General features: G+C 42.9%; 1 protein-coding gene across 5 annotated transcripts in view; it reads left to right on the plus strand.

Annotated features, from left to right (window-relative positions):
• Positions 1-12,487, plus strand: part of LOC122718609 (endochitinase A-like) — a 76,025-nt gene extending 63,538 nt beyond the window's left edge. For all 5 annotated transcript variants that reach the window (XM_043943799.1, XM_043943800.1, XM_043943803.1 and 2 more), the window contains 2 exons: positions 8,494-8,646; positions 10,650-12,487. In XM_043943799.1, the coding sequence (XP_043799734.1) occupies positions 8,494-8,646; positions 10,650-11,774 (1,278 nt within the window). In that variant the 3' untranslated portion in view covers positions 11,775-12,487. The remainder of the gene's footprint in view (positions 1-8,493; positions 8,647-10,649) is intronic.
• The last annotated feature ends 14,161 nt before the right edge of the window (positions 12,488-26,648 follow it).

Here is a 26,648-nt window from a genome sequence, read left to right on the forward strand (position 1 = left end):
TTTATAGGTAAGAATATATTCGAAATAATAAGTATTATCTCATAGTAAAAGTCATTTTTGATGACTTGAATTTTGACCTGGTTAGGATTAATTTAAGTTTAATTTTCGTGATAATTTCTGGTAATTTTTAGTAATCTCCTTTTTAATTATTATTTCTAGAAACCTAATCGTTTATCATCACGCGTCACGTTTCATCCGCATCTCATATATTAAAGTTTTACGATGACACGTGACTTCACCTCATCCAACCTAACCCAACGTAGCTCGTAAAAATAAATGAGTCCGCTCCAACCAAATCGCATTACCAATTTACCCTACCGAGATCTCGCGTTCCTCACAATCCCTCAATCTCGGCATAGAAATCCACGTAAAAGCCAGACTAAACGTCGTCTCCGCGAATCCGGCGGAAAGAATCACAAGAGAAGTAATCGGCAGACGTTGGTGGGTTCCGAGGCAAAATCAACAAATATTCACAGTATACGGGAGAGTATTGCGGGAGAAATGGTAGGTTTGGTCAAATAAACGAGAACACGAAAGGAGTATCCACGGCTGAGAGACTCTTTGTTCCGTCACCGAAACCCAAACACTTTTTCAGACTACCCGGTTCTCGTCGTATGACCTCGTGGGTTGTTCCCTCTGCGTACCCTTCCCACATCCAGACAGCCTGTGGCCGTCTGGAAGCGTGTCAGTTACTCTCTCTCCTTCTCCAAACGCCGTGTAAATACGTCCATCTTTGTCCCACGTTGTTCGTCGCACGGGTATCCTTGTTTCCGTGGCGGCATCCCGCGGCACTCAACGGGGGCCGGGTCGTTTATCTAAATGGCTACTGGGTGGCCTGGCTCGCAGCGTCCTGTCCCACCGGACGAAAACTAAGCCGAGTCGGCCAGAAGAAAGGATACGGGGTCCGAAAAACAAACGTCGATATAGCGGGGGATCCGATAGATTGAGGCGTATACGGCGTTCCAACGTGGTTTCGGCCCTTTTGGGCCCGTTCCTTTCTTTTATTCTTTCTTAAAATCCTATAAAACCGAGGTAGGAAAATAGATATCATCTCGGTGATGCTTGGAATCATCCTGATCGATCTGTATTTGCAGCACGCGATATATACTTCGTATATACGAAGCTATTAAATGTAACACGTATATATACCTTACTTTATTATCTACCGTATTGAACAATAATTTTGCTCGTCTAAAGAAAGTTTCGCTTTAGCCAACGACTATTGTATAACGTGCCACCGATGGTTCACGTTGGCACGGAGCGCGTTAACCAGCATAAAGAAAAGAGAAGAGGGGAGGGGAGAAGCAGTTCCGAGTATACTCGCGGGCTCGTTCCTGACCGGCTCGGTCGTGTCGTTCCTTCACGTAATGGAAGTAATCCGACCTCGTTGAGAATATTTAACGGCCGGCCGCAATGATACCGTGCCACTTTCGCGCCGCTTCCTAGTATCGTTGTTATGCAACGGACACACCGCCACCTCAGGACTGTTTCAATGGTTACGGCCGCCCGTTAGAGATGCCGCCGCCTAGATCCGCTCGTCCAGAGATATTGCGTGCCAGGACAGCGCGTTACGCGCGTCCCGAGACTATTTTCAGAAAGCTTCCCGAACTTCTTGACGTCAACCGTCGCTTGCGTCATCGAGTAGTAGGCGAGTCTACCGGATCGTCGTTTTGTCAGACAGATTTTTGAACTTACGTGCCGAGATCCGATACGTTCGAATTATTTACTCGAGCTTTAAAGCGATGTGAACGAATTTCGTCGAAAGCGTTGATCGAAGGCGAGCCGAGACAATAACAATTGCTAATAAAGATTCTCTATTCGGTTACGTTTAAATATATGTACATAGCCACCGCTCGGGATTCTTCGGAAGTGTTCGGCATCGATCGGAATTGCTCGTGGGGAAACGATCGTGTCACATTATATTCGAACTGCATCACTTTTTTAGACTTATTGTGAATCTACCTACAGCTTTCCACAAAATGAATTATGCTCTCTTATGTGTTACAGGCTGTATATTTCGAAAATTTCGAATAAGATACCCATCGTTTCCGTTTGTCGACGGAATAAGATTTATTAGAGACGTGTCAGCGTTCGTCATGTTCACGAGCGTCGTTACACGCACATGCACGAACCGCAAAAGCACTTGACGCCGATGCAGCGCGCGTTACGTAATCCAAAGTTACCGAAACGACGATGCTATGTTAACGATACCTCCGTGGTAACTTTCTTGCCGGCGCTTCGTTAACCCTACTGGGTCTTCAGGGATCTCGACTGATCCCCACGCATTTCTGGCTTACTTACAACTTACTTTGCTCCCTTCAACTATTAATTGTTCCGGCAATTTGCAAATCGTTGCATGACGTTAACGATCGTTTCTTGGTTAACTTTCTTTATTGTCTTATTAATCTTAAGTGCGACAGAACGTATCCTATCGATGATTATTCTTCGGAGCATGTACGTAGTTTACAAAATGTTAACTTTACTACTACATTTAATATTATCTCTTCAAATTAGTCTTGTAAGGTTAGAGGATTTAAGATGTATAAGATACTTTTACTTAGGCATCTAAACAAAGACAAAAATTCATATACGAAAATATCGGTTATGATTTATTTGTCAAGTAAACGAACAATTTAATTTTACACCAGAAGGCTAGTCGAAGAAGTATAGTCGATCGCCAACTTGCTCAGTTGGCTAGACAACAGCGTTTGTCAAAATGTTATTTGCTTCGCAAGATCTCCCAACCAAACATTTTCGAGACTCGTATCTATTCAACGATCGCCTCGCTTTTTCACTGTACACGATTCGTTCAAAGTTCCACGCGATTCAAGCACCGTGTTATATGGGACAGGTACGGCTGTAATTCGATTTCGGTCGAATTCGAAACTCGTTCGGAGCCGGCCACCCGTTAGCCCATTCCTCGGGCGCCCACCCACGCACGATTCACGCGTGTCTCGACGCCCTCGAGTCCCCGGTGAATTTTTTTAATCCGATTCCCGTCGCCGGCGTTTGCGTGGCGGCCAAGCGTTGTTTTCCACCCCCGCCTCCCTCGTGGCACGGTTTCCACCACCGTGACGATCGGTCGTTCGTTTAAAATGCAAACTCGCGGTCCGTGGGGTTTTAAAACACCCGCTATACCCGGATTTCGTTCCGCCGCAAACTTGGCTCGTGCTTCCTACGGATTTACGCCGCCACTGACGCGCTTCTATTCTCGAGCTGGTCGCCAGACATTTTCCGCTCCGATTCTCCCCTTTCCGCGAAATTTTCTTACGGTTTATTCGCGTACAACGATGGAATAGTTCGGAAGTGGTTCGATCGAGGAGTCGGTTACGATGGAATCTAGATTGATGGCTTGATTGGAATTTGATCTAGATCTCTGTAGCGATACGCGATAGATCGATATTTTCGATCGTTTAGATTTAATCTGGATTTATGGTGATTAGGTTATGTGGGATTAGATATTTTTAAAATATTTTTAATCATTGTTGTAAGTATTCTTAATATTTTTGTAAGAGTAATTGCCATCGGATGTCTCATTAATTTTTATTTTCTCGCAAGAGTTTATCTTTACATCCTATAATATATATTTTATATATTCTACACAATTCATTTTAGCATAATTTCTTATTAAAAAATATGATTTTAAATATTTGGAGAATAAATATAATTCAGAATATTTTTTTATTCGATATTTCATATCGAACTGAAGTTGCACATATCAAAATTTTTCTTTACATCAAATAGATAGGCTAGATAAATAATCTAGATAGTAGATTAAAGAATATATATTAAATGAAGCACAAAATATTTACGTGTACACATAACCTAGATATTTTCAGAATTGTTTTTCGACACTATCATTTTCGGCATCATTTGATGATTGAACATAACAATCGCGAGTTATATTCGATATAAAAATATCGCTTTAATCTTAACATGAGTATAATGCGAAATCGAAGCCTGTCAAGCGTATCATTATGCGCAATTTCCAATATTCTTTTAAAAGAAGGCGATATATGCAGATATATCTCCAGGAGAATATTTTCGATCAAAATCTTATGTCTCGAGGATAAAAATAAAAATATTATTTTACATACCTAAGAAAACATAGAAAAATAGGGTTATACGTATATATAGCATTTTCTGTTACCGTGTTATGGTTATTAAAAATTTTTACCGGCCGTAATATTAAAATAGCGAATATCCATCTTTAACGCCGCGAGTAGACGTAAAAAAAAATCGCAAGGCAAGCGGGGTTAATTAACCCTTTCGCTACCGCTTGCTTCGAAACGATCTTCGTATACTTATCTGCTACGAGTGATTATAGCCGTTTACCATAAAGAGATTTCCATATATTACGGTTTGCAATGGTTCTCATTGCTACAGAAAGTTGCGCAAAAAGTGGTAATATATATCGTTATTAGATATTAAAAAAAGAGAAAAAGGAAAATATCGTTAGAAATGTTCCATTTCGTCGATAGGCGAACATTTTACTGATTACGTCTTGCATATGAACCGTTCTATAACAGAATATGTAAAATTATATTATATCGAGTTTATAATATTGATATTTAGATATTATATTTTGTTGACAAAAGAGAGGATATTTTTACACGTTACATAAAAAGTTTTTTGCTTTTATATTTAATATATCGATAGTTAGGTTTCTTTTTTTATTTTATGAATTCGATTTATTTCTTCAGTAAATTATTTCTGAAATTGTTTTTCTACATATTTATAAGAAATTTATCTGACATGTCTGAAATAATGCAGTCTAATACTTCATGGATGAAACTAATCTTTATTTAGGTTTCGATATAGCCAAATATAAATTGACGTGAAACATTCACAGTCTCCTTATTATTATCAGATTATTTTTGTATAACATGATAACTACGAATATGATTAATTTTTATTATAAAAAATTATACGACCAATTTTATAGCAATAAGTATTTTATGCAACGTATCGCAAGGGGTTGAATTACGTAATTGCAAACCGTCTCGTTCCTTCGAGTCTCTTAACTCCGTAGTCGTAATATCGCTACGATATCTGAGCAAGATAGGAAGCAAACCGTAAAAGTTGCAACATTTAACACTGGTTTATGCGATATTTAGCAAGATTTCGGTTTCTCGTCGAGATCACCCCTTCGATAATATAATATTCTTCGAGGCCGACTTTTCGCGACCCTCTCCCCTTTAACCTGATCAATCATCTTTTCTTCCTTTCTTTTATTTCTCCGCGTGAGTGAGAACCATTTCCTTTAGAAATCATGAAAACATATTGACGATTTTTCTCGACTTAATTCTATTCTCTTTTTTTTTTTACGAACAATTTTTATAAAATACAAAGGAAAAAATTTTTAAATCGTAAATTCCATTTCCAACTAATGTTAAAAACAAAAGAAAAATTATATCTCGTGCGTTCAAAAATCAAATTTCTTCTCTTTATCATAATCTCAGAAAAATGCCAAATCAAAAAAAAATTCCGAAACATGTCCATGCCGAGCAGAATTCTCTTCCAAAAGAAGATCCAAGACCCGATGCCAAGAAATCCGTTGCTTGTAGATCCCCCCCCTCCCCCTCCCCTTCTACGGAGGGATCGGCTAACGGAAAACAAAAGCGCGTGCACCTTTGTATTAAACATTAAAACGAGTTCTCAGAAGTCTCCTCCGTATACTGGCATACATATTCAGTATTGACACATTTCCAGACAACATATCATGGCCCGTGGAGGCACGCGGCCAGACCGTGGACTCTCCTCGTCACACGGCCAATACGCACGCTGCGTGAAATGGCCATCCACGGGCGACGGAATGCCGAAAGTTATCCCTCCTTCTCCCTCTCTCTCTCTCTCTCTCTTCCTCTCGAGCTTTGTACCTTTGGCTGAATCGTGTGTTCAACCCTCTCCGGTTTACATAAACGGATGACACGGAAGACGCGTATACACCCCTCTCTCAAGTAGGTTAATCTCCGCCCGTTTTCGATCGAAGGCTATCTGCGGAAGCGGAGGGAGGGAGGGAGGGAGGGAGGGGGGAAGAGAAGTGGACGGCGTCTGACCCCCGGGTGGATCACGGACGATTATCGGGGAAAGTGGATGGATCGAGATCCCGCGGTCGTCCAATGATTTACGTTACGTGCCGTGAAATTTCTAGCTCGCGAGCAATTTAGGATATCCTTTGGTTTTTGGGTGGAGAGGTGGAGGGGATATTAATTGGATATTAAGTCTTTGCGGTTAAGCGCGCTGGAAATAGAATTGAATATTTCCGTTTTGTTTTATTATGTTTTATTTATTTATTTTTATTTATTATTTATTATTTTTTATTTATTATTTATTTATTATTTATTTTTATTTTTCGTTTGATAAGGGATGGAACCAGTATTTCGATTTAAGGGACGAATCGTTCTAGGGGGAAAAAAATGATGTAAGGATTTTAAAGGATTCGAATGGTGGAATTGTTTTTGTGGAAATTTTTATGCATTTTATTGGAGAGTGTCAAGTACGTATTCGGTATTTTGGATATATAAATAAGACATTCGTGTAGATATTTGGAGATATAGGTGTGAATCAATATGACTTCGCGAGGTTTTTTTTTTTTTTACTATTTGCTTATCAATTCATGAATATTATTGCAAGACTGTTTTTCGTGCAATATAAGCGTTAAAACAGATGCGAGTTTCTTTTTCCCAGAAGAATTTCCTCTATAAAGAATTTAATTTTCTTCACACGAATTCTTCAATACGACCCTTCGGTACGAGGAACTTTTTAAATTCCAATCCCGTTCCAATACGGTTAAATAAAATCTCTCTCATACGTGTATCCAATTATCTCACCTTGGCAATTTTAATTCTAACTCGAAGAATTTACAATCAACCAAATTCTCGAGTCCGTCGATCGAAAAATATACGTATATATTTTTTTTCTCTATCCCCCGTTTTCGCGACACCGTCTGCGACGAGAAAGAAACGTGTTTATTTTCAGAGCGAGTCTCGCTCAGCCACCGCGAAATATTTCAGTATTATAATTTCCCGATAAAATCGAGACCCACCGCGTCGAATCGAGCCCCGTCTGCTCCGTTTTAATCCGTTACCGTTCGGTCGGCTCGTTTAAAATTGAATGATCGCGCCGTCCCGATATTTGCGAAAGCATCGATTTCCGTTCGGCGAGGCCGAGGAGGCGCGGGATCGTCGCCACGATTACGTCCAATTACGGTGGCGGAAGGCGGCGGTAGCGCGGGAATAAGGGGGGAGAGAGGAGGGAGAGGGTGAGAGGAAAGGGGGAGGGGACGGGTCGTGGTCGTTCGATCGGGCGCACCGCGTGTTATCTTAAGGCGGCGGTCACCTAGATATCGGCATTGTTATCCCGCCTGACCGCAGCCACTTAACCGAGTCGTAAACCCCCTCCTCCTCCCCCTCCACTTCCTCCCCCTCCCTCCTCCCACTCACCACGAGTTCAACTTTATCCTTCAACAGGTGTTTAGGGAAATACAATAATGTCGCGCATGCGCCCGCAACTTCTTAAGGTCGGAAAGTTCGTCCGAACAATCTGACCGCGGCCAAGCCCGCGCGAACCGTCGTCACGCCATCCGCGTACCGTGAGTTAATCGAGTTTCTGGACTAGTTGGAATTTTTTCCTTTTTTTTTTTCTCTCTCCCCGCCCCATACCTCGCGACACTTCCACGAGGCAAAAGAATTGCTCGCGGAATGGTATCCTTTTCCCCTTTTTTCCGTGAGTTGTATACGAGATGTATACGAGGATATTTCGTCAGAATAATTTTTAGAGCTTGTAATGATTGTACGGTGGGTTTATTTATTTTTTCTTTTTTTTTTTTTTTTTTTACGAAGGAGTTGAAATAATTATTGAATCTTGTACGAAGGTTGGAATATTTAGGAGAGTAGATAAATTCGTTCGTTTAATCACTCTTTTAAGTCACTTTACCTTTAATGTTTTTAATAGGTTTATTTAAAAAATAGAAATTAACAATTTCAAATCGAATGGATTAGGTTCTATAGAAATCTGTATTATCGATGATAAATAGAGAATGTACAGGGTTTCCTAGCTTACCGACTATGATAAACCACGAGCATCCGTCGGTAACGGAATTGTAGAGATCTGGTGTGCATCTGATACGAAGGTAGAAACCTTCTTGTTCGCAGTGCAGTTGCACCCATCGGTTCAGATGGCACTGAAACACAAAATGCAACTGCTTAAATTGGATTAAATTTTGTAAAATATGAAATCTGCGAGTTTAAATTTACCTTAGATAAACGTTGCGATAATCGCTAACTAACTAAACAATCAAATAAAATCTACAATTGTGTTTCTTAATTGAAAAAAAATGGTAAAGTTTAATAGATTCGCAAAAAGATATATTAATACGATGCATTTTAATAAATTCCCTAGAATTGTTCGTCTTCTTCTTTTTTTTTTTATCTACTTTAACTATTTAAAAGTTAGATTGAATTTTTAACTATGTCACACGTTCCTTTCCAGACGTTAAACGGCGCCGAGGGTACCGTTCCACCCGGAAGAGTGTATAAGAAAGTCGCGATCGTGGAGAACTTCTTCGACATTATTCATGCTGTCCATGTTGACCTTGAGGGTCGTCCAGGGAAGCATGCCGGTCAAAAGAGAACGTACAGAACGGTAAGTTTCAAACAGAAATATCTATTACTTTCCCATATACACACTCGACGATAATTTATAAAAACTATCCAATATATCCAGCTTTAAAATTCCATAAAATCAAAGATTTTATTTTATTAGATATTATTATGCTCAAAGTATCAAGAAATATTTTCGAAAAAACGAATCGAGTCTGCTTCGCTTAATCTCATCTCCATTAAAAATTTCAAATATTTTCATCCGCAATCCAATATCGATCATTCACTCAACCGCGAAACACATTACTACCCCTCAAATCTCCTCGAACCTCTCTCGAATCACCCCCTCCTCCCTGGATGAGCGATTGAGAAAAAAGGAAAAACAGCCAACCTATATCCTCGAAAGAAGAAACAATTTTTCCATCCAACTATCCTCCGGCGATTTGAATTCAATCGGTGGATCTCTCCCCGGAGGAGGAGATATATATCGATGACCCCGAATCCGTTCGGGATCGTGCGAGCCGAATTCTTGCATGGCCGACCGCGACACGCGATATTTACCGTTCCCGAGGGAGAAGGCATCGAGGCATCCAAGCGTCGAACACTCGATACCACACGTCATCTCACGTGTTCCGCCGCGCGTTTGCGTAAACCTCTCTCCGGGGTATCATATCTGTTCCGTGACACCGTCCTACGCGACCCGATCGGTGCGCGCTCTCCTCTCTCCCCTCCCACTCTCCCCGCTCCCCCCACCCCATATCCCCATTCGAGTCGCGTCGCCGTCCTCTTTCTCTCTCTCGGCCGTCCGTCCGCGATCTGCTTGCGATTCAAAACCTCAGGATACTTGTTGCATTGCCTGCTTACTGGTGGTGCACCCACACGCGGACCTGCGCCCGCGCGTACACGCACGCACGCGTCGACTTTTATTGCGCGTAGCCCGACTTATCTTCGATTTGCGTCTTTCTTTTTCTTTTTTTTTCTTTCTTTTTTTTTAAGGAATTAAATTATCCAATAATATTTATTCGTGCTATATCGAAAGAATTCGATCAGATGTTCGGAAAAAAAAAAATTATAATTTTTCGATAAACCTTATTAATTGGGATTATTCTTAAGAATTTGGAATACGCGTAAAGTTTGCATCATAGAAATATCACGATAGAAATATAATCCACTTTCGAAAGAAAGTGAAGCTATCATCGGTCTCCAAGGATCTTTTCGTCGATTCTTTTTTTTTTTTCCTCGAAGTACAAGTGAAGTACAAGCCTCGAGTAAATCTTATCGAATTACCTTCTCCTTGCCCCATACACAAACACGCGGACCATCGACCACCATCGGTGCCTTTCCCAGCCTCCCATCCTTGATTAAGTTATGCCTCGCCTCCTCAGAGAGAAACGTTTCCTATTAAGGAGGAGGAAGAGGAGGAGGAGGTGAACATCATCTCCCCCTAGCTAAATATGCCTCTCGCAAAGACATCAAAGTTCCGTTACTGGCCCATGAATTTTCCCCAGTGGGCGTCGTGAAACTGGCTCCTCCACGTGACGGCTCACGCGGTTCTACGGCGGAACCGAAAGGGGTCAATCACGAGTGCCGCCTTTCTAATCCTCGGTCGAAAATACCTGTGTCGAGGGAAGCGAAATAACTGCGGGGACGTTCCTCGTGCCGATTTAGATGGAATTCGAGCCACACATTTCGAGAGGATTGGAATACTTGGGAGAATAGAAGTCCAGATTGGCATCGAATCATTGAGCGTCCAACCACTGGTCTTAAAAGAAGTCTTATCTTAGATACGATATAAAAATTCTTATTTCTAATAACTTAATTTTCATATTCGAGATAATAATCGTTTCGAAAATATTCAAATTATAGAGACTTCTTTTCACCAGTATACAATACTTTTCAAACTTCAACTTTACGTTTCGATATATACACTTACAAGACACTTAAAAGCGTCTCCTCGAAGATTTCTCGATTATGGAAATCGTTCCTAAACCTTTTTATCTTAAAGAAAAAAAAGATCTAACACGCCCATCGTCTGTCTCGTTTCAGATCACGGAAACGTACGCGTTCCTACCCCGCGAGGCCGTAACGCGATTTCTCTTGGGGTGCACGGAATGCCAACGGCGTCCACGTACCCCGAGCCCGACCAATTTGTCCAATCAATCGCAGCAGCAGCCGACTGGGACGCCGCTCGCGACGACCGCCCTCACGTCCACGACCACGACCACGACACCGTTGAGCCCGAACCCCGCCGCCACCCTCGCCGCCTCGTCGGTGCAAAGTAGCAGCCCGAAGCAGCGCGAGGGGAACCACCACCACCACCACCACCACCACCATAACCACCACCACCACGAGGCTGGTAGCGGCGGCAAGCCTCTGTACAGTTACAGGCACCACCAGAAGCACCACCAGAAGGGTGGCAATGGCCCCTCGAGCGAGAAAAGCGAGAACAAGGAGAAGGAGGAGAAGTACAACCCCCTGAGCATCACGAATCTGTTGAAGAAGGAGCCCGTGACGGGGGGCTTCCTGCCGACCGCTGACACCCTGCCCGACTCGAGGAGGACCCCGGAGTCGGACCGCGCCAGCTCCCGAAGTTCCGCTTCCTCCAAGAGGAAGAGGATGCTGCCGGAGGGTCGCACACCCTCCCCCCAGCCCAGCCACCCGTTGCCAAGGCCTTGGAGCCCTGGCCTCGATCCCAAGAACACGCCCATCGACTACAGTCTTCCCATCACTACCTCGTACCTGAAGCATCAGCAGAGGCTGCTGTTGCAGCAGCAGCAGGCGGAGAAGAAGAAGGCGGCGGCGGCGGCCGCCGCCGCCGCCGCCACCGCCACTTCCTCCTCCTCCTCCTCCTCCTCCTCGTCATCCTCCGCGACGAAGGAGGCCGAGATCGAGCAGAAGGTGGCCGTGATACCCTCGGACGAGATGGAGAGGGACACGGTGGAGAGGGACAGATACTCGCCTGCCACGGGGCTGATCGACACGAATCTCAATCTGTTGGCCACCATACAACATCTCCACTGCCAAGTGATGCTCGCCCTCACGGAGAGGCTCAGACCCTCGATCGCCATGCCCAACCCGCTCGTTTTGCCCACCATAAGCAACGTGCTGTCCACCGGGATGATGATCGGCTCGGAGGTCTCGGTCCAGACCGGGGAGAACCACGCGACGTGAGTGACGACCACCGCTCGTTCCTCCCCCCCTCCGACCAAATGTCTCGTCGCCGATCAAGTATGAAAAGTATATATATATATATATGTATATGTATACTTTCTGTTAACGTTAATTCCATTCTCGAACGAGGAAGGGAAGGAAGAAACGTCGCCTCCTCGGAATGTTTCTGCGAATATGGACGAGAGAAACGAGAAACGTATTCGACGAGGTTGTTATATAACGGCGGCCAATATCTCGGAGAGTTGTCGAGCTCGCGTAACGTTTATTAAACCGGATAAGATCAATTACTCCTTGGTCAGGCGTCAACTTTGAAGTCGTGTTCCAAGTCGCGTCTCTCTCTCTCTCTCTCTCCCGATATAGAACGGAGGGAGGGAGGGTGGGGGGGGGAGAGGGGACGAAATTATTCGCGAAGCCTGTCAAAAATATGGGTCGGTTGAGCAGCGAGAAAGAGGAGGCAGGAAAGAGGATCCTCCCCCCCCTCCCCCCGATATTTTGAGATTCCCTCCCGTTTCGATTGGACGGAGAAGATCCACCGAAAATGGAACCTGGTTTTCGAGGTGGGAGGCGGAGGGACGGCTGCTGAATATTTGAACAAGTGGAAACAAGATCGATGACGCACGGGAGAGGGAGGGGGTCTCTCTCTCTTTCTCTCTCTCTCTCTACCACTTTTCGCCTTTCGACAAACTCGGGTATAAATTCGATGCGGGGAATCGGTATGGAATGGCGGTGACGATGTATGTGATGAGTATTGTTTCGTTCTTTTTTTTTTTTTTTTTTTTTGAGATATTTTTTCTTCTTCTTCATCTCTTTTCTTTTTCGTAGAGGACGGAGAGGACGAGAGATCTTTGTTCGTCACCGATTTTTATATATCGTATTATTCGAAACGCACAATTACGCTTAAATCGATTTCTCGTTTTGGGGGAATATTATTATTATTATTATTATTACTATTATTGATATATACTACGTGTACCAAAGGCGTTGCAGGAAGGAGGGGGGAGGGGATGACGATTTCCTTTTTTCTTTTTCTCCTTCAAGGGAAGGGAAGATTTTTGGAATAATTGTCGATCGATGTTTCAAGATTATTATCACGGAAGGAATCGAAGGAACGAGAAACGAAGGTGCGCGATACTTCGTTCGAGGGGGGGAGAGAGAGAGAGAGAAAAAAAAATTAGAAATTTTTTTCGTATTTTGACCGTGATCGTAGATTAGCCTTGTGTATTATATATTAAAGGGGAGGAGTGAGGGAGACAGAGAGAAAGAAAGAAAGAGTGAGAAAGTATATATATATATATATATATATATATATAGGGATAGTAGTTTTCTTCTGTGTATTATAATTAGCTTGCTCGTTGTAGACGTCGCGCACGATTGGTATGGCGTGAACGCGGCGTGTTTGTACTAGGAGTTTGATAATCGTTGTGAAAGTAGAAAACAGAACAAAAGTTCGAGTAAAGAGATAGATACATAGATAGACATATAGATAGATAGATAGATGGATAGTAAGAGTGAGAGAGAGAGAGATGAGTGAAGTTGGAAGATAGCGCTCGAATCTATTATTTTGTATATAACATCGTTGTAACATAGCGCAGTTAGTTGTTAAGGATAAAGAAAAGCGCGCGATTGTATTATTATGAGTAATATTGCTATTATTATTATTATTATTATTAATTATTATTATTAATTATTATTAATTATTATTAATTATTATCGTGACAGTTATTATCATTATAATTATTATTATTATTATTAATTATTATTATTATTATTTTATTATATTTAAATTGCACACGAACAAGATGGGAAAAATATACGAAATCACAAAATCCGAACGAATCCGGCTCTCTTCATTCTTTCATTCTTACACTCCTCTCTCTTTTCTTTTCTTTTTTTTTTTTTTTTTTACGAATTATATAGAACCCCTTGTTATACTTCATTTTTCAATTCCAAAAAAATGAAACGAACAAACTTTTCTTTTGGCTTGGAAAATTGAGAAATTAGACGTGTTCTACAAAATTCCATTCTCCACTCTTGTAACGTGTCCAAAAAAATCCAAAATATAATAGTATAATGGCTCCTCTTCTCCATCCTCCCCCTGCTCAATATGCCATCGTCGACGATCGACACGAATTCGCGCACCCTTTCTCCCTCCTCCACCCCGAAAGAAAAATCAGGAAATCCCGTGGCGAAGATCGCCACGAAGCGAACAATGAACGCAATTGACACTTCTGGGTATGGAACGAAGGTGTGGAGGAAAGCAAGAAAAAGAAGAATGGTGGAGGGGGGGAGGGGGTCGAATCATCGCCGCCTTGACGTACTTTAATATCACGGACAAAGAGGGATAGAATGATCGAGTCCCCTTTAACAAAGTATGGAAAGGGCAAAGGCAAGCCATCTTCCCTTACTCTCCTCTCTCTCCTCTCTCTCTCTCTATCCCTCTAAGGTAAGGATCGTTTCTTGGAGGCACCATAGGTAATGCAGCCTTTTCCCATCTGGCTGTTGCCAACGTTGTACCGGCCTCGTTCCATCAACCGGTCCCTCTCTCTCTCTCTCTCTCTCTCTCTCTCCCTCTCTGCCCTTAGGAAAACTCGCCTCCCTCTCTCCACGATTCCAATAAGGCTGCTGCCTCCGTACCATCGTGCTTTCCACCCTCTCCCTGTTACCGGCTCCTCTCTCCCTCTGCCTCACCCTACAACAGTTCGTTGGCTCCCTCCTACCCTCCCCTCCTACCCTACCCTCCAGCGCACGGACGCTCTCTCTCTCTCTCTCTCCCTCCCCTTTTCCTCGGTGGCCCCTTCGCCCTCGGAAGGCCTCGTGCTTTTGCCACGGCATTGTTGCTATCGATTCCCCGGCCCTGGAAACGTGTTTTTCTTCGGATATTTCGTGGCTTTCCCTTGCCTCTCCGCTCGGCTGGAATAACGAGGATTTCTAAGAAAGTCTAGAGTGTCCTTTCTGCCCCGATCCTTTCTCAGAGGAGGGGTGGTGGTTCCTCGGTGGTTTGTTATTTTTCCTCCTTTTTCTATTCCAGCTTTCGTCGCGATCTCCTAATCGTTGGTGATGATATTGGGATCCTTTTCTTTTCCTTTTCATTTATTGTTTTCCTCTCATGGACAGGGTAAGTGTATGCAAGTGTATTTACCAAGAGTATAGTGATTCTAAGCCGATTTTAATGAAGTCTTTTTGGCGTATAGGTAATATTGCAATCTGCGAATATTTAATTGTCGATGCTTGATGAAGGAAGATTCGCAGTTAATGTGTAGAATAAGAGATATTCTAGGTTTTAAATCGCGAACGGCGGAGAAACGGCGCGGGAGAAATTAAGAAGCGCCGAAACTCGGCCGGAGATTTCAACGAACGGTTACACTTTCCTCGCGGCGTTGCGCGGAATCCGTGGATCGAAACGTTATCGACTCGTTTCCTACGCTTTATCCCCGGTTAACAGCAATTCGAAATTGCCAATTTTTTTTTTAAAAACGCCCATTTTTTAAAAACAACCAATGGACAAATGGCCCATTGATTCGATTTACAAATATTAATTAAACCACCTGTTACCATACATACTTATTACATTATAACACGCGAGAGCAGAGATGAGAAGGTTAGGTTAAAAACCTTGCCCCCAATTTACGTAAAATCGAACAAAGATTCGAATTGGAATATTTTATTTAATTTAATTGTCGATATGACTCTCGTCTTGCCAATAGCGAAAGTAATTTCAAATAAAATTCGTTGGACCGAGTTTATTTCGTAAATGGGAAAATTTCCCAGAGTTTCCTCGCATCTTCGACAAACTCTTTTCTTCTTTTTTTATCGGTCGCTCGATCGGCCGCCGCCGATTTAACAAACGTTCACCCTGTCGTCCCACCTCTCTCGACCGCGCCACGACTCGCGCGTGACGTCCATTGTTCTTCGTGGAACTCTCCTCGTGATCTCCGTGTCACCACGGGCGTGTTCCTACTACGCTTGCCGGGTAGGGAAAAATGTAAATTGCGGCCCGACAATGGGCTCGATTCTCGTTCGTCACCGGCATTGGATGTCCATTAGGCCTCGGAAGGGGTGTATTAAATATCGATATCGATCGATCGATGACAAATCGCGTGGAGGGTTTGAAGAATGGCGTAGCTTTTCCCCTTCCTTTCTTCTTTTTCACTTTTCGTCTTGACGAGACGTTCCGACTTTTATTTTTTATCATATGTGTGTATCTCTCACGTATTCGTATATTTCAACGATTCATATTTCGATTAATAAATAAAGGATTCGTGTTAGAGTTTGTCCAATTTATATTTTCTCATTTTTCGAAATATACCACGATAAATGTAGAATCTTTTCCCCCAATTTTCCATTTTACTTCCCGTGCTAGATTCCAGCAAACTTGGCCAGCTCGAAGCAACGACTCTCTCCAACTCCGCCACAGTTATTAACAAATAAACCCCCCTCCATATCCACACCTACAGGCTTGCTGATCGCGATCGCTTTAAAATTCCGCGGCTTCTGCTTCAAATTGCGTAGAAGGAACGGAAGAGACGAGGTGAAACAAGGTATTCCAAACAAGAGACGAAGAAAGCGAGAGAGAGAGAGAAAGAGAGAGCTACATTCGCCGGCCATTGTAATTCGTATCGCGAGTCGTACGGGAAGATCTCTTATTTTCCCGTAGCAGTATCCAGTATACCTACCTATATCCTGCTGTCTCCCTCCTCTCTCTCTCTCTCTATCCCCCTTTCAACCTCCTCCTCCTCCTCCTCCTCCTCGTCGTCGTCGTCGTCGTCGACGTCCTCTCTATGGAGGATAGCGCTCCGCTCTAGAATGTAAGGGATGATTTTGGAGATAGCTCGAGGGTCGCTCGAGGTACGTGGGAGTTGTAGGTTGGCGGGTGTGTGGGCGGTTGGACGGGTCGAGACGAGTGGCGTGGAGAGAGGGAGTGTAGCACGGTTGCGAGAGAGGGAGGAACAGAAGTGGAGTGGAGTGAAGAGAGAGAGAGAGAGAGAGAGAGAGAAGCTAGATCAGAGAAGCGGTACAAGAGAGAGAGAGGGAGGGAGGGAGGGGAGGGAGTTGGTGTAGCTTTGCTCGAAACGGGGGCTGCCATTGGGATGCTTCGCCCGCGGGGTGGTTGAAAGGGTGCATGGAAGGGGGATGGAGGTGAGTCTGCAGAGTCTCAGGAGGGTGAGTTCGGCGCCGAGGTGTCGGCCTTTCTCTATCTCTGTCTCTATATATATATGTATATGTATATGTATATATATACACACATACGCGCGTTACGTTATGCATGCGCGCACGCTAGGCGCGCGCGGCTTGTTTAAATGTAAATAAATAATTTGGTCGGTGCGCCGCTACGCGGCGTGACGTTGATCCGGTTGCCCGATCGGCCGTGATGTTCCTCCTCGCCTCGGTAATGCGCGCGTCTTCACAGACGTGCGACAAGTGTGACGAGCGGATCGCGAGACAGGTCGGTGTGGCAGCGTGAAATTTTAATCGCGCGATGATATTCGATCGATCCGAGCGTTCGTTCGTTCATTTATTCGTCGAATAATGGAAACGGAATCTGGAGATCTCATATCGATTAAAATAAAAAACGGATGCGACTTTCTCTCTCTCTTTCTCTCTCTTTGAAACGAAAAGTTATCCCTCGCGAAGGAATGAACTTTCTCGAATTTCCTCGTTCGAAATTAAATCGAGACGTCTCGTCGACTCTCTACATTTATATCTTTAAGAAAATAGGGAAAATTAAGAATATCTTTAAGAGAATAATAGGAGACGTTCGAGGGAAGAAATTCGAAAAAGGATATCCCCTATGAAAAGGGCGGAGAAGGGGATCATTCGAGAGAATAGCATCAAGAGATAAGAGGGTCAGGTTGTGACGAGGAGAAAGAGAGAGGGAGAGAGGGAGGGACGGACGGAGAGGAAAACGGCGGAGAGACGGAAAGTGAGGCGGGGGGGGAGGCGAAATGGGGTTACTAATTCCCGAATAATGAAGGGATGAATCGCTAACCCCTCTCCGGACGATAAAGGGGTCGGCACTTGGCTGCATTGTTGGAGTTTTACCGTGTTTTTTCAACCACATGTCACGCATTAACCGAAACAATGTGGCTTAAATGAATGGCCCTTTTCTCCCACGGCCGGGTTTGTCCCCGCGTTGTTAAAACGTCCCCGGTATTTGTCACGCATTTATTTCCCAAGGATCTCGTTGCACCTCCTTGCCCCGCTCCCTCCCCCTCCAACACGCTCGCAACACTCGACCACCACTTTAAATTCACGCTCGCGTTCGTGGATGAAAATTTGCGGCGAGATTTCTAGTTTTTTTTCCCCCCTCCTCCCCTAAACTAAGCTCCCCCATTTGCAATTCGCGCGCGAATTTGCCTCCCTCTCCCTTTTTAATTAAGAAGGATCGTCGATGATGATGATGATGACGATGGTTGTCGAGAAGGTAAATTGTATTATATATTATAATATTAACATATTTTTATATCCGAGGAATCGTGCAAAGGATGGATTGGAAATTTTGAAATTTTCCAATTGAAATGATTCTTCTTTTTTCTTTCGAAATTTAAATAATACGCCAGTTGTTTTCTTCTTTTTTTTTTTTTTTTTTTTTTTTTTTTNGGTAAGGGCCACAGGTTTTAGGACGAATTCTTTGGATCGAATGCATTTAAATTTTCGCTTTCCAAATCCCGAGAAACGGGATACTGAGCAAGAGAGATGCGTGAAAATTGAGTGGATGATTGCGACGTTGGAACGAACGAATGAAGGAAACGAATAAAGATGGGCAACGAATTCGTATCGATTACGCGATATTTAAAAAAGAAGTAAATAAATTCTCCGGAATAATACGTTTGTACAAGCTGTAACGTCCAAGATAACCGAACAAGCTCGACTTTTTTTTCGAACTAACTTCAATCTTTTCACAGGTGGGGGTGGGCGAGCGAATTCCGCGAGGAATTGTTTGCACGGTTTCTTTATTCTTCCTCCTCCGGGGGGGTCTTCGCCCCTCCAGGCCCGCACTCACTCTCGACGCCTACTTATATTGTTATGTAATTTATCTTGGGCTACCCCTTGTGCGAAGGAATGCTCACCCTTGGACCGCGGCATTAGCGACACCAGAGGGTGTCTTTACTTTTCACTTTTGCTAATTTCACTTCGGGAGGGATGGTTTATATCACGCCGTGACAAGCGTGATAATTTATATCCCACTTTGAGGAGATAGATTTGGAACAGGATTTCAGGCGGGGATTTGCGAAATTTTGAATTTTGGATTTTTTACTTTAAAAAAAGAGCGATCGTCTTTTCTCGTAATAAGGAGGATATTTTTGCTCGATTTGTAATTGTCATGAGAAATATCTAAATATCTAAGAGAATCGAATAGGATTTCTTTCTAATTTTTGTAAAGATTTTTCGAGGATTTCACTTAACCGAACCGTCGAGGAAGAATTAAGTCGAGTTTTATTTATTTATTTTTTTAAAGCTTTCAAGCTCACGTATACGAATCTTCTGAGGAAATTGTATTTATTTCAGAGAGGGGAGACGAATGTGATTCTTCGTTTCGAGAAAAATATGCGAAAAAAGAATGTCGGAAAGAATATCGATTTTCCTCCGTTGATACACCGTAATACACCGTAACGCTAATTAAAATTTTCCGGCGTTGAATTGTTTAGCAAGCACAAGAAAAGCTTTTCGCAGGTACCATAATTACCGGTTACTCGTCACGTAAGTATCTCGAGATTCAAAATTCTACTCCAATTTTCTTGTTTGCCTTAACTGTGGGAGGAGGAGGAGGAGGAGGAGGAGGAGGAGGTTGGCGTGTGCGCCGCTCTTATTAATATTTACCAGACTTCCAGTTTTCCATGGTGGTCTTAAAAAATATCCGCCCCCGCTCGCTTCCCGTTGCAACAACGAAATGGATCGCGGATATCCAAGAAAGAAATACGTGCAACACCCTGGGAAACTTAATATTTTAGAGATTGTATTACGATAACAAAAAGATAATATTAAATTTCTTTCTTATATAAAGAGGAAGAGGAAAAACGTCGAAAAGACGAGTTACGGATTTTTGAATTTCCCGCGTTACGAGAATCACGAGGACCAAATATATGCGTTATCACCTTAAAAAAAAGATGATAAATACGGACAATTTTTCCACGTATACGTTTGCATGGATATTATCTTCGCCCCCCAAATTCCCTGTACAGTACGCGTTATAATCTCTCCCTCTTCGAAAATCGCCCATTTTTGAAGCAACCTGTACATTCGCGTATCCCACATCGATTCCCTCTTTCTCCGAAATATTCCTACGCCGATGCTATTTCCATCTCTCTCCTCCTTGCTAAAAAAAATTTGCCCTCATTTTTGAAGCATCCTGTATTCCACACCCCTCCTCTTCACTTTTTTTTTTTTCCCCCCCTCCCTCTAATCGCGAAAACACATTCGCGAAATTTCCTTTTCACACGCGTCACGTGTACACGACGGATGTTCTCACATCATTTAGGAATCATCAAAGGCGCGCCGGTGCCAACTTAACATCACGTTTCGTTTCACCGTTGGTACACGAGTCTGAGAATGCAGATATACAGCGAACCTCTCTCTATCTCTATCTCTATCTCTCTCTCTTCCCTTTCGTATTTTTCTCGCCGCGGGCAGGGAAACCTATATCTACGCGTCATCCACTCTCAAGTTACCATCTCGACTTTCCACTACCTCAGCTGGTTCCTTCGCATTTTTCCCTTGGATTTCGCTTGCCGTGGAATAACCCCGTCTACCCCGGTGATAATGCGTATGGGGATTCGAGCTGACGTGCAAACTACACCATTGCGCGTCTTATTATGTATTTTCTTTAAGTTATCAGTTTTTGTGTACCCTTATTTTCTTTTTTTTCAGGAAATTTTAGGACACGAGAACGCGACGAAACAAACCTCGGGAAATTTAAAAAAATTTGTTTTCTTTTAAACGTCTCTCTCTCTCTCTCTCTCTCTCTCTATCTCGTAACCGTTCCAAAAAGACGGGATTCGATTTCAATAAATTTGTAATTAGCGAGATCATTAATTAGTGAGAAGATCTTCGTGTAAATCGAATAGGTCAAGTTTGGGGAAAATTCGTTTTCTCGATCAGGATATCGATATTTATACTACATGTAAAATCATTTTGCATTTCGTATATAATAAATAAACATATTACAGTCTACTAATATTACAAGGGAAGAACGTTTAAAACCGCGCAAGTATTAAAAATCATCTCCCCGTTTATTAAAATCATTTTTCAAAATCCTATCAACTATTTAAGGAAGCTCTCGAAGCTCCTCGTTTCTGAAACGCGCATTTACCCTTTACCCACTTCCCCATCCGTCGAAAAAGTAAAAGAAAAAGAAAAGAAAAAAAAAAAAAAAATCATCACTCGTTACACGTCTCCATTTCCCTTTTACGAGTATGCCATTAACCGGCCATGTTTATCCACCGTCGACGTTTGGTTTAAGCGAGTTTTTGCCCTATTAGTAATATTAGTGACACCTCGCGTTTCAAATTGCAACCGTTATTGAATAGCCGGTAAGCTGGGCGGAAACGCAGGAACAAGGAGAGACACGGAAAGAATCGGAACAATTATCCACGCGGTTTTTCTTCTCGGCGTAACGGCCGTACGGGGGGATTGGCGAAAGGTGGGAGGGGAGGAGAAAGGGGAGAGGGGAGGCATGCGTATCGTGCATGCGCATGCACGAGCACATGGCATCCGCGCGCGACATAATTCGCCAAAGTATCCGTTAATGAACATCCATGAACGGTAATTCATTTCATACTTATTCTCGCGACGGCTGGCGTGTATCCTTGTTCGTCAGGGGCAACAAAGCTGGCCCCTTATCCGCGCAACGCATTCCCCTCGAGAATGCATCGCGACGTGCACCTGTGCGCTGTTCTGCCGCCGCTGTTCTGCCGAGACTGCGGCACCGTAAAGCGTGGAAAAAGAGAGAGGAGGAGAGAAAAGACGGTGAGCGAACGAATAGCGGAGAGAGAGAGAGAGAGAGAAAAAGAGAAGAGACCGTAGCGACGCGGTAGCGGTAAGCGGGCGAAGGAGGACGAGGAGGAGGAGGAGGAGGAGAAAAAGGAGTAAGAGAACGGACGATCCCCTGCTGAGGGAAAGGAGAGGAAAGAAGAAAAGAGAGAGAGAGAGAGAGAGAAGGGTGGAGAGGATAGGAGGGCTTCACGTAGCACTTTTCCTTGTATTACTTAGCCCAGGATATAACCCACCGCGGCGTCGGTGGTGCCTATATCTCAGCCGAGGAAAACCACCCTCCGTACGCGTATCTCTCCCTCTTGCCTTCACCCGTCCTTCCCCATCCCACCTTCTCTCTACCTCTCTCTTTCTCTTTCTCTCTCTCCTCATCCACCTTCTGGCAACCCGCTCTCCCTCTGAGCCGTACACCCTCCTCTCTCCCGCCCCGCAACCGGCTATCCACCCTCCTAGTCAACCCCGACACACTCTACGCTCTCCTCTCTGTTCTCCTCCCCCCCGATTCCACCCACCGACACCCATCCACCTACCTCCATCCACCCGCTTTCCTTCCTCAACCCCCCTTCCCCCTCCCCCTCCGGCCCCCTCTGCGCTCTCCCGCACTCTCACTCTACCCACATCCACCACCACCCCCACCCTCCTCACCTCTGCTGCCTTCATCCGTCGTTCCAACTCACCCCAACGCACCCCCTACTGAAGGTGGGTGCGCCCTACTGGCGCCTGAATCATCCCGCCCGAGGCCACGACCAGGGCGAGAGGATTGCGGAGGGAAGGGGAACGGGAACGTAAAAGAGAGAGAGAGAGAGAGAGAAATGGAAGAAGAGAGGTGGATAGAGTATATACCGGGGGGAGGAGGGTGGCTGACTGAGCTAGGGTTTTGGCGGTAGAACGGTGGTGGTGGCGGGTGCTACTGCTACTGCTGGTGCTGCTGCTCAGGAGGGTGGCTCAAGAGAGGAGGAGGAGATGGAGGAGGTGGAGGAGGCGAGGTGGAGGAGTAGATGGAGGCCGGGGGTGGAACAGGAGGAGGTAGAGAAGGAGGGTAGCGGAGTTAGAGAGTCCGTGAGAGAGGAGGGTGAGGGGAGTGATTCGTTGGTTGGTTGGGTTGGCAGGGAAACAGGGGGGGAAGGGAGTAACGGGAGAGAAGAGAGAGAGAATTCGAGCAGCAAGGTACGTACCCGTGGGGTTGAAAGGGGGCGTCGAGTCGCCGTCGTCGTCGACGTCGTCGTCGCCGTCGTCGTCGTAGTCGACGTCGTAGTCGTCGTAACCGTAGGAGGGAGAATATAGTCGGTATAAAGGGGGAGAGACGGGAGATGGGGGCGAGGAGGCCGGCGGGGTGGCTGGCAGAGGGGTGTAAGGCTTCACTAATTATTTTTTGTCGGTCGCACGACAGGGGTGCGACTGCCAGCAATGACTGAAATTAAATGAATGAGCACCCGGCAGCGTTTCACGAACGTAGGAAGAAACGAGGCCGAGCGATCGACCGAGAGTGGGAGAAAGAGAGAGATGAAAGAATGGTGGGGAAGGGAGGGAGGGGGGAGAGAGAGAGAGAGAGAGAGGAGAAAGAGAGAAAGAGAGAGAGAGAGAGAGAGTCTGTACGGATCGCTTTTGGCGGGTTTTCGGTGGGAGGACGGAACCCCGTCAAGGGAAAGGATTATGAATAGAACTGTTCATTTTTCTCAAGTGTGAAATTATTAAAGATGGCCGACAGCTCGAGAAAAACTTCGATCTCTCCTTTTTACACGTTGTCTCCCGTGCGCGCTTTTAAAAATACCGCACGAACTTTCGTACAGTTTCGTGCAAACGAATCTCTTCGTTCGTGTGCTAGGTATTCGGTTGCTTTCCGATGCTCGTTTCGGAAGCTTCTTACGATCGGAAGCGTGTGGAAAGATCAAATTTCCAAACGGATATCTCGTTTCGTTTGCTATTGTTATCGGTGCTAATAAAAATACTCGCGAAAGTACGTTTATCGATTTATTTTTGTTCTCTAAAATTCTCGAAAATTCCAACATTGGACGATTGCTATATTTCTCGTTTTGGATAAGCAAAAAACCGATTGGAACTCAACGGAGATTCGCAAATTTGTTAACCGTATTAATGAAATTTTCACTGGAGTATTTCTGTACGTGACGAGGATCGTGTGTTCGATATTTCGTCGGAATAGGAGTTGAATCAAAGACTAAAAATATATCGAATTAGTTTTATTCGGCGGTCGATACAAATTTAAACTAACGAAAGTTTCTTCGAAATTAAAACTTCATCATTGAAGGAATGGCGATTCGTATTTTAACGAGTATTGCGATCAAAGAGTGGATTCGAATTATCATTTCTACTCTCTTAACATTTAGATAAAAATTAATCTCATTCCGTAATTAATATTATATTATTTCATACCGTTATAATCTTAATTAGAAAAATTAAACGATATATTTTTAAATTTTTAATACTAATAATAAAAATAAAAAACTTTTGAAATATTTATATTATAGGTTGAATTTTTCACAACTTTTTTTTTACTAAAATTTCATACACCTCTATTTTTATTTATACAGACTTTTAGATACTTGCAATTTTTGAGATCTATCTATTTACGTTTAATAATAACTCGATAGCTATCATTGATCACTCTAAAAATATCATCTATAGGTATCGGTAAATTTTTCGATCGACATTTACGCATATATATTATTGATCATTTATTATCTATACATACGTGTATATATTTATATCTATATAATAACTCGGAATAAAAATTGCAAATATATTATTAAATACGATTAAATACGATAAGAAAAATTTAATAACTCTGACACATTTTCTAGGATTTGTAATAAGATACAAATGCATAACCTGTATGCATAACCTCTATATGCATACGTGAAAATATAATTTTATGATTTTATCGTTTGATTTTTCTAATTATGATAAATACAGAATATGTTTCATTATCGTAGCGATTTTTATGTGTATATATATAAAAATATATTCGAGTAAAATGATACGATTAAATTTTTATGTATCGATATCTAAAAAATCAATTTCATTGTCTTACCTTATCGTTGAAATTCTTCAATTGTTTTACATATGTTGATCCATTCCGTTGTTAATTTTTGATATTTTACACTGTATACACTTTTAAATACACTAGTTTTACTTGAATATCAATAATTATTCTACAAAATAAAATTCGATCAATCACTCGTGTCTAGCGGGAAGAAAACTGTCATGGCGTCTTGATCTTACAGCGCTGCAATCGATTATTACGAAATCGCGAACAGAATCGATATGTGAAAATATTAATTACGTTTATATTTTAAATATACGAATAATATAAATTTAATTGTGTAATTTATAATATAAAAACGTATAATTTATATAATATAAGGATTATATTACATTATAAATATATATAAAAAATATATATTTTCAAGTATCGATTTTATCTTCGATTGTAATATATAACATATGTTATTGATTCGATTATAATTTATAATATGATTTATAATATAAAAATATATAATTTATGTAATATAAAAATAATATTATGTAATAATTTATTATGTAATAAATATATATTTATTATATAATAAATATCGATAAATATCGATTCTATCTACGATACGTCAATCATCGAAGCGCCATGACAGTTGCGCAGTGTCGGTTTTTATACCGCCAAAAGTGTGTCTCGTGAGTGACGATCAAGTATTATTTTGTGAGATAATTATTAATATACGAGTGAAATTAGTGAATTAATATGATCAGTGTATATGTGATTAACAAAGGAACAATGAAAGAGGACTATTCTTCTACCAAAACGTACGAAATAAGAGCATAGCATTCGTTCGAGAACTGCAACGACAAGGTACGTGAAAATTGTCTTTTGTAACACGGTAGCCATGTTGGATATCAATAAGAACGAGAATAAATTATATCAATATATTTTAATTTTGCAAACAATTAAGAAACAAATCGATATATTTGAAAGAAAGGTTAATATCAAGTATTAGGCGATGAATTCTCGACTCTTATATACATGTTACATAACCTTTATTATGTCTCACCGATTATTCATTTGTTCTTATTGCTATTATCCGCGAGTTAGAAACGAATCGTTCAAAGCTATAATCGGCCTAATCTTGGCAAGATTTCTTCGCGTCGTGTAAGACACGCACCGCTACGTAAATTGCGGCCGGTTTATAACTCGAAAAGGAAGAAAAAGAGAGGAAAAAAAAAAGAAAGAGGAACGTCGGTCCGCGTAATTGCTATCGACGTTGCTTGCATATGTCCCGATCACACGGTTCGATCGTTCGCGAGTACGTGCTCCTACAAAATTTAGTGACTAGCGGTTTCCGCGACGATCTCAATTAATTTCCACGCAATTAACTTCCAATGCCTGGAGCGAGTCTCCGCGCGTGAACTTCTCGTCGGTAAATCACAGCGATCATGCAACGCGTGTATGCGTTATCCACGTATTCACGTAGGTGAAAAGCCGTAGGTCGAAGGTGTAAGTGTTCCGTGAGGATGCGGATAGGTGGGCCGGGGTGGGGGTAGGATTTAAAGCTTGTGCAAACATGCCGGATCTCCGTGCTAGCATAAATACGAGGAACAAGGTGGCAAATGGCACGGGGGGTAGCTCGTTCCTTTCTACCGTGTCCCAATACCAACCCCTGGATCTTCTCTTGTTTCCGTGTACGAGGCGCGGACAACTTTAGTCTGTTCGGAAAAGTAAATGTCGAGAGGTTTATTTTGCCTGCCGTTCCTCGTTGGAAATTTCGGGCGCGAATTCGTTGATGGGGCGTTTATTTCGAACGCGCAGAGAGCGTTGGTATGTTGGTAATGGATTATTAATTGCTACGGGAGAGGAGATATTTTGTGTTTAATGTTTTGTAT

Source organism: Apis laboriosa, unplaced genomic scaffold (assembly GCF_014066325.1).
Source record: "Apis laboriosa isolate Shangri-la unplaced genomic scaffold, ASM1406632v1 scaffold64_cov150, whole genome shotgun sequence".
NCBI classification, from domain to species: domain Eukaryota; kingdom Metazoa; phylum Arthropoda; class Insecta; order Hymenoptera; family Apidae; genus Apis; species Apis laboriosa.